This window comes from Octopus bimaculoides, chromosome 9 (assembly GCF_046866305.1).
Source record: "Octopus bimaculoides isolate indiv1 chromosome 9, ASM4686630v1, whole genome shotgun sequence".
Classification (NCBI taxonomy): domain Eukaryota; kingdom Metazoa; phylum Mollusca; class Cephalopoda; order Octopoda; family Octopodidae; genus Octopus; species Octopus bimaculoides.
Window position 1 is genome coordinate 74,343,173 of NC_142936.1, and position 8,193 is coordinate 74,351,365.

The 8,193-nt window shown below is 36.7% G+C and overlaps 1 protein-coding gene across 4 annotated transcripts in view; it reads left to right on the top strand.

The window, feature by feature from the left end:
* The first annotated feature begins 2,639 nt into the window (after positions 1–2,639).
* LOC149134198 (putative methyltransferase-like protein 24) overlaps positions 2,640–8,193 on the top strand; it is a 40,689-nt gene continuing 35,135 nt past the window's right edge. Inside the window, exon 1 of one of the 4 annotated variants that reach the window (XM_089357721.1) lies at positions 2,640–3,004. In XM_089357721.1, coding sequence (XP_089213847.1) covers positions 2,900–3,004 — 105 coding nt within the window. In that variant the 5' untranslated portion in view covers positions 2,640–2,899. The remainder of the gene's footprint in view (positions 3,005–8,193) is intronic. The other 3 variants (XM_089357724.1, XM_089357723.1, XM_089357722.1) reach the window with 3 other exon arrangements.

Sequence of the window (8,193 nt, forward strand, 5' to 3'; positions counted from 1 at the left end):
ATACGTTTGAGATAGAATCGTTTGTTATCATTTAGTGGCCCATTTAGAACCATCCCTGGGAATTATATTTTTATGTTGATTTGGCATTCTCTCTGGAACAAACTTACTGCATATGTCATGTGCGATTGTCATTAAGTGCTGCAGCTTTATGTCAATATATTGCGTATATGTATATATATATGCATGTATGTATATATACATATATGTATGTATGTATGTATGTATGTATTTTTGTATATATATTTATGTATATATATATATGTATGTATATATATATATATATATATATATATATATATATATATATATATATATATATATATATATATAACAAATAATTAATGAGTATATGCATAGATACGTACAGGCATGTGCATACCTAAGTCTACCTGTATATATGGGTGCATATCTGGGTACAGGACATTGCAAACAGAACGTAGACAAGAAAATAATAATAACCAGAGTACAGAAAACACAAAAGCCACATAGAGAACATTTTCCTTCATCAGCTACCCCCGTTTTAGCACCGGCGTTTCGAAGAGAGAGAAAGAAAGAGAGAGAGAGAGAGAGAGAGAGAGAGAGAGAGAGAGAGAGAGAGAGAAATATATATATGCGCGTGCGCGAGTGTGTGTAAATAAATGACTTATAGCGAAAGCGTTGTTTTATGAAATGGTTTAGCATAGTTTGTACTATGAGGTTGTCAAGAAAGTTGTTGCGGTTTTTAACCTTTAAATTCAGATGCATATATATCGGCTGAAGCAAAACTTTATTAATCGAAAGAAACACCATCAGAATCAACACACTTTTGCCAACGCGAAACAAGTTTATTTATGCCAGTAGCGTAAAAAACCTGCGTTCTGGTGGCGATGAAGTCGTTGAAGGTGTGTTTGGCATCGACTTGGTTTTCGAAGTATTTCTCACGCAGGAGGTTGTGTAGGTGCTTGAAGAAGTGATAGTCGGTAGGCGAGAAGTCTGGTGAGTATGGTGGATGAGACAATGTTTCGTAGCCCAAATCGTTCAATTTCTGCAGGGTCAGTAATGCAACGTGTGGCAGAGCGTGGTCGTGGAGAAGAATGGTCCTTTTCTATTGAACAATGCTGGCTGTTGTTGTCGGAATTCCTTATGAATTTCATCCATTTGCTGACAGTACTTCTTCGTCGTAATGGTTTCATCTGGATCTCAGAAGCTGTAATGGATGAGACTGACTGCAGACCACGAAACAGTCACCATGCCCTTCTCTTGGTGCAACTTTGGCTTCGGAAAGTGCCGTGGAGCTTCGTTGGCATCCACCCACTGAGCTGAGCGCCCCCGGTTGCCGTAAAGAATTCACTTTTCCTCGCAAGTCACAATCCGGTCGAGAAACGTATTGTTCTTGTTTTGTGAAAGGAGGGAAGACGACACTTCAAAACGGCCTTTTTTTCTTCGGTTTTCGTTCAATTCGTGCGGCACCAATTTCTCAAGAAGTTTTGTTTTCCCAATCTCTTTCAAGTGGTTGGATATTGTTGTATATGTTACCTCTAATTCAGAAGCAAGTTCTCGAACAGTTGAGCGTGGATTGGCTTCGACTAAGTCTCTTAGTTGATCGTTGTGAACATCCGATGGCCGACCACTACGCTTATCATCTTCAAGAATATCCTCACCGCTACGAAATATTTGACCCACCATTGTGCTGTACGTTCATTAGTGGTTCCCGGGCCAAACGCATCGTTGATATCACGAGCTGTTTCAGCAGCTTTTCGGCCTAGCTTGAACTGGAATAAGAAAAATGTGCGAATTTGCTTTTTGTCCATGTTGTATTCAACGTTCCAGAAAAAAAGTGGCCTAATTATTCAAAAAGAAAAAGTAACACGATTAGATAAAGCGAAAAACGGGATTGAAAATCTTATATAAAGTCAAAGTAATTTAACGAAAATTAATTTGAAAATATATCATTGAAAACTAAAATTAAAAATTCGCAAGAAGTTTCTTGACAACCTCATATATTATGGTCGCTTAACGACAGATACGATCTCTACAAATCATCATTTTTTTGTGTGTACCAGTTGCCAGAAACGTGCTTAATATATAAAATCATTATGTTTAATAACATTATATTGATAAAATTTATAGCAGGCTGTGTCAGAAAATTAATTACGTACCACACTATCTCAACCACACATTATGCTTATTATGACGATTAATATAAACATATACATATTTTGTTGTAGACCTAGCTTTCAATTGCTATTCAGTGCCTATACCTCGTAGAATACAAACACTTTGTAATGCAATTTTAACTTGCAGAAAAATAGGACAAAAATTTATGTGGAATAATAGAAAGTTTGAAAATATATTTGTGCTAATTTTATATATTAGAATAAGTAAATTATTCCCAATCGGATGGTAAAGACGAGCGGACTATATTTTTCTTCGTTATAAGACTAAATACTTTCCTGATCATAAAATTAATACACCTAGACATCGGAGTTGTTTTACATTTGTTGCACTAATAGTAACCGTCTGTCTTGTCTACTTCGGTATTTTAAGAATTTATACTGAAAATGTCAAGGTAAGTCTTTGTGAGTAGTCATTTTTGTTGTAATTATGCGTTTTTCGCTTGACTAAGCTTACAGCAAAACGTAATTTATTCTTTATTACACACGCGAGCGCACGCACACAAAGACACACACAATACTTTTTGTCAAACTTAGAGATACTGCAAACTGATAAAGCAGTCTTTCAGAATAGTTGTCCTATTTTACATAGTATTTTTTTGTATAAAAATTTATAGCAGGTTGAGTCAAAATCAATTACGTACCGCACCATCTCAGCCACACCTTATGTTTATCAAATATTTATTGTCGATGAATATAAACATATACATCTTTTGTTATTGAACTCAATACTATCCGATCATAAAATGAATATACCAAGACAACGGAGTTATTTTACATTTTTTGCACTAATTGTAACCGTCTGTCTTGTTTACTTCGGTGTTTCTAGGATTTATACTGTAAATATCCACGTAAGTCTTTGTAAGTCTTTTACTAAGCTCACAAGAAAATGTAATTGATCCTTTATTACACACGCGTGTGCATCCCCACCCCTCCACACACCCACAACCACACACACACACACACACAAACACACACACACAATAAAGTATCTTCAATGCATTGATTTTGAGCTCTATCCTTTAAGAGACATGTATACATATGTATATACAAAAACTCAACTGTGAGCTTTTTGCTAAGACTGTTAACAGATACTATATATTTTGTAAAATTTGTTTTATAAAAGTAGAAGGAGATGTTCTCTATGTGGCTCGTGTGTTCTCGTCTACGTTTGTTTGCAATGTCCTGTACCCAGATATGCACCTATACATACAGGTGGATGTCGGTATGCACATACCTGTACGTATATATGCATATACTCATTTACTTATATATATATATATATATATATATATATATATATATATATATATATATATATATATATATATATATATATAGGGCAGGGAATTGTTAATTAATTAATATATTAATAATTATCAATTTTGCCAAGTAGTTCAGTATGCAAAAAACCTTTATCGGTAAAACATATATAATTATAAACATATAGGGATCAACAGAAGTTACTTCACCAACATACTGAATATTTAGAAATAGCAGTTAAAACTACTAATTCTCACTACAATTAAGTTTCCAACGGATAGCGATATTGAGGGCTCACATAGTACAACAGAGGAAAAATAAACGAAAAACAAACCTGACGTTAGTTAATCATGTACGACGTTTCGTGATTAGAATTTTATAAAACTTCATTTCACTCTTCAGCATAATATTTAAAATTATAAATCTGAAAATGCTAATAAACTCATGTACATTTGACCATGCGACATCAAATATCACTTGCTGAAACCCTACGGGAAGTGGGGAGGGGGTTATGGCCAGTCCCGTAATCTATTTGGCTATCTATAGTTTTGAAAGGCCATGATCTTGTTATGGTTGGTTAATGGATAACCGATAACATAAACAACAAAGTAAGTACGCAAAAATATATAAATGTATACAAATAAAAAACAAATAATCCAAGGTTAACTATTAGTAGGAAGGATAGTAAAAATCAATAAAGAAATTAATATAGGGACTTGACTGTATTATATTATATTAAATTATGTTAAATTACGAAATATATAAGTAAAATGTGGATGGATTTATATATATATATATATATATATATATATATATATATATATATATATATATATATATATATATATAAGTCATTAAATGGTGGGGTTGTGTTAACCGCACATGTAGAAATAATAGAAAAAGAAAAAAGAAAAAATAATAATAAGGCAGAATGCTAAACTGAAAGAATATTTTAATATAAATGTGTATAAGGAAGATTAAAAAGGATCGCAAACACATACTACCGTCAAAAATGTGGTATCGCGATGGGTACCAAAGCTTCACCCGTCCTTGCAAACCTCATAATTAGTTTTTTTTTTAATTATCACTTTATGAGATTTCACGCCAGAAATTTGGACACCTTTTCCACATCTATTTAATGGAAAACTGGAAAAGATACTTGGATGATTGTTTCATCATATGGAAGGCATCTTATGAAAAACTTCTGAAATTCAAAACCACACTTAACAACATATATCCCAGCATTCAATTCACAATGGAATCCAGCAAACATCATCTCCCGTTTCTTGATCTCTTAATTATAAAAACTCTCAATAACCAAATCAAAACCGACATCTACCACAAACCTACAGACTCCCAACAATACCTCCTCCTCAGCTCATGCCACCCAAAACACACCAAGATAAATATTGCCTTCAATTTAACCAAAAGAATTTGCACCATTGTCTCTGGCCCAACCACTCGGGAAATACGCCTACAAGACTTCAGACAAAACACTATTACAACGCTAATACCCATCCACACTCATAGACTTTAGAATAAAACGTACTAAGGAACTTCACAAAAACACACTGAAAACCACCCAACACAGCAGCACACCCAACCCTAAAATACGTCCATACATTTCCACCCACAACCCCAAAACATCGAAGCATACACCACAATCAAACAAAACCTCCCTTTACGACCACATGGTCTTTCTGACTTCTTCGGTGTGGGTGTTTCACATCACCATTCATGTATGTGCTTTTGTCCCAGCTGTTGTTACATTTGGTGTATAAGGGAGGTTGATTCCGCTGCCCTCGCCTGCACCTCATGTCGGGCCATTGGTCCATCTGCTATTGTGGAGAAGAGGATGCCCACTTCCTTTTTGGAGATATCTACTTCCAACTTATGCAGATTTCTTAATTTTTGTGACAGGGCTTGAAGATCCTGTGGGCTTTTGAATCCTAAACAGCACCATGATGCAAGTCAGTCTGCCAGAAATTTGGGAAAGATTTGCTGTACTGATTGGCATCTGCGCGGAAAAATCCTATACGCACCTTTCAGAGCGTTTGGGTATCTATCTGACGACAGTGCGGAGGGTTCGGAAAGAGTTGCCTGAGTCTAATAATGATTAAGAGAGTACAGAAGCTCGGAAAACTATTTTTGATCGTTCTGATAAGAAAAGAACTCTTGAATTTGCTAGTGAGATCCAGGCCATGATTGACAGCCATCTCTCCCAGGTCCATCACCATGGACATGGGAGTGTCTGAGTTCCTTATCAGGCAAGTAGTGTATGAAGACTTTCGGTATTCGTCATAGAAGTTGAGAAAAGGCCAATAGTTATCACAAGCCATCAAGGACAAAAGAAAAGATCGCGCTACGAAGCTGTTGAACAAGCTCAGGCAACCCCTACAACCGAACATGCTTTGCTTTTTCTCAGACGAGAAAAATTTCTGACTGGATCAGATGGTGAACACACAGAACAACCACTGGTTTGTTGTGTCCCCAAAATATGTACCGAGAGTGATAAAAATCAAACATCCAGTCAATATTATAGTGTGTTGAGTTATCACTAGTGATGGGAACGTTATGCTTCCATTCATCTCTCTAAACAACCTCACACTCAACACGGAAACCTGAATCAAGTGTCTGGAGGAGGTAGTGCTGTTCTGGGTCAAGAAGGTGGCTTCTTAAAAACCCTATGTCTGGCAACGGGACTCTGCACCATGTCAAACAATCAGGAGAATCTAGTCATGGCTGTCAGACAATTTCTGCGACCACATTACCCTAAACATCTTGCTATGTAAGTCTCCAGACTGCAACTCTCTTGATTATTATTTTTATGGGGCACAGTTGATCGAGGGACCAACAAAACTCCTTATAACGCCAAGGATGAACTGAAGGCAAGGATTATTGCAACATTCACCAACGTAAACAAGGAGACCGTCTATCAGAGTTGCAGGAAATTCCGAAGTCATCTGGTGGTCGTGGTTGAAGCCAATGACGATTATATTGAATAAATTTACCCTTTAGTATTTCAAGATATTTTAATGTAATTTTGGTAAACATATCTGTTAAAATGAGATGTCAGTGTTATTTTCATTTTGCGTAATTTAGACGACAATTAATTCACCGCGGAGGCATAAAATGTGGGAGGGAAGTCATAAGAGTACTATGTATTGAGAAATGTGTAATTGGACTTGATAGGTTACTGACTGATGTCTTTGAGAAACCACATTACTGTTGCTGATACAGCATTCAATTGCTGCTATATGACATTTGTTTGAGACTAAGTGACGATTATGATGACGATTTATTCCCGAGCTGAAATAGGCTCCCAGCCTCTGTATCATGAATGGTTATGTGGACCACTCCCATCGAAAGCCAAAGCTTCCTTCGACCACTACATAAAAAGTATTAAGAAAAAAATGTTATTTAGATATACTTTGATTTTAGTTGTTTACACTATTTTACGCTTGTTTCTACTCTTATACATTCAAGGTTCACAAATTTCCTTATTTAAATTATGTATGACATTCCTTTCGATAATATCAATATGATCACAAAACTTCTTTGTAGAGAATATTTTTTGTTTGGTCGACACTAATTTTCAAATTACTGGAGTCCGTTGCTCTCCTCATAGCGACGTATAACTGGCCGTGTTTAAACATCAGAGTGGGTAAAAATACACCTAGACGATCTAAAATCTGGCCCCGTGCTTTCTTTGTTGTGAATGCGTGAGCGGAATCTTTAGGGTTGCAAAAGATCAAAGTTAGATTACCTCTCACTGTTCTATGAGAATAATGTCTGGATGTTCTCGCGTCATGGGTTTTTTGATTGACAAAACTGAGATATAAACAACAGCCGTTTCCATTAACCGTTTCGAATCCTGTCCGAGACTGAAATACTTCAATAACAACTACATAATCACATACACTATATACTGATACACACTTTTTCCATTTTAATAATACGATCAGTTGATCAAAATTTATGACACTATTAATACGATCAGTTGATCAAAATTTATGACACTATTAATACGATCAGTTGATCAAAATTTATGACACTATTAATACGATCAGTTGATCAAAATTTATGGCACCATTAATTGAAGTGCATATGGACAGTAAAACCAACTGAAAAAATCGACGGACATACGTCAGTCTAATTCGATTGCCTCAGTGAACTTCATCTTTCGCCGAGAGAACTGAAGCGGAGATTTGGAAAGCATTATTATTGAAGGAATGTTAGCGGACAGTAGATCTGGAAGCAAGCTAGGAATGTAACGGATTGACAATATCGACAACATCGAGAGTGTTTGTGTGTGTGTGTGTGTGTGTGTGTGTGTGTGTGTGTGTGTGTGTGTGTGTGTGTGTGTGTGTGTGTGTGTGTGTGTGTAGCCTATAATAGTGCCTGGTTAGCGGAGGCGCAATGGCCCAGTGGTTAGGGCAGCGGACTCGCGGTCATAGGATCGCAGTTTCGATTCCCAGACTGGGCGTTGTGAGTGTTTATTGAGCAAAAATACCTAAAGCTCCACGAGCTCCTGCAGGGGATGGTGGCGAACCCTGCTGTACTCTTCCACCACAACTTTCTCTCACTCTTTCTTCCTGTTTCTGTTGTACCTGTATTTCAAAGGGCCAGCCTTGTCACACTGTGTCACGCTGAATATCCCCGAGAACTACGTTAAGGGTACACGTGTCTGTGGAGTGTTCAGCCACTTGCACGTTAATTTCACGAGCAAGCTGTTCCCTTGATCGGATCAACTGGAACCCTCGACGCCGTAAGCGAT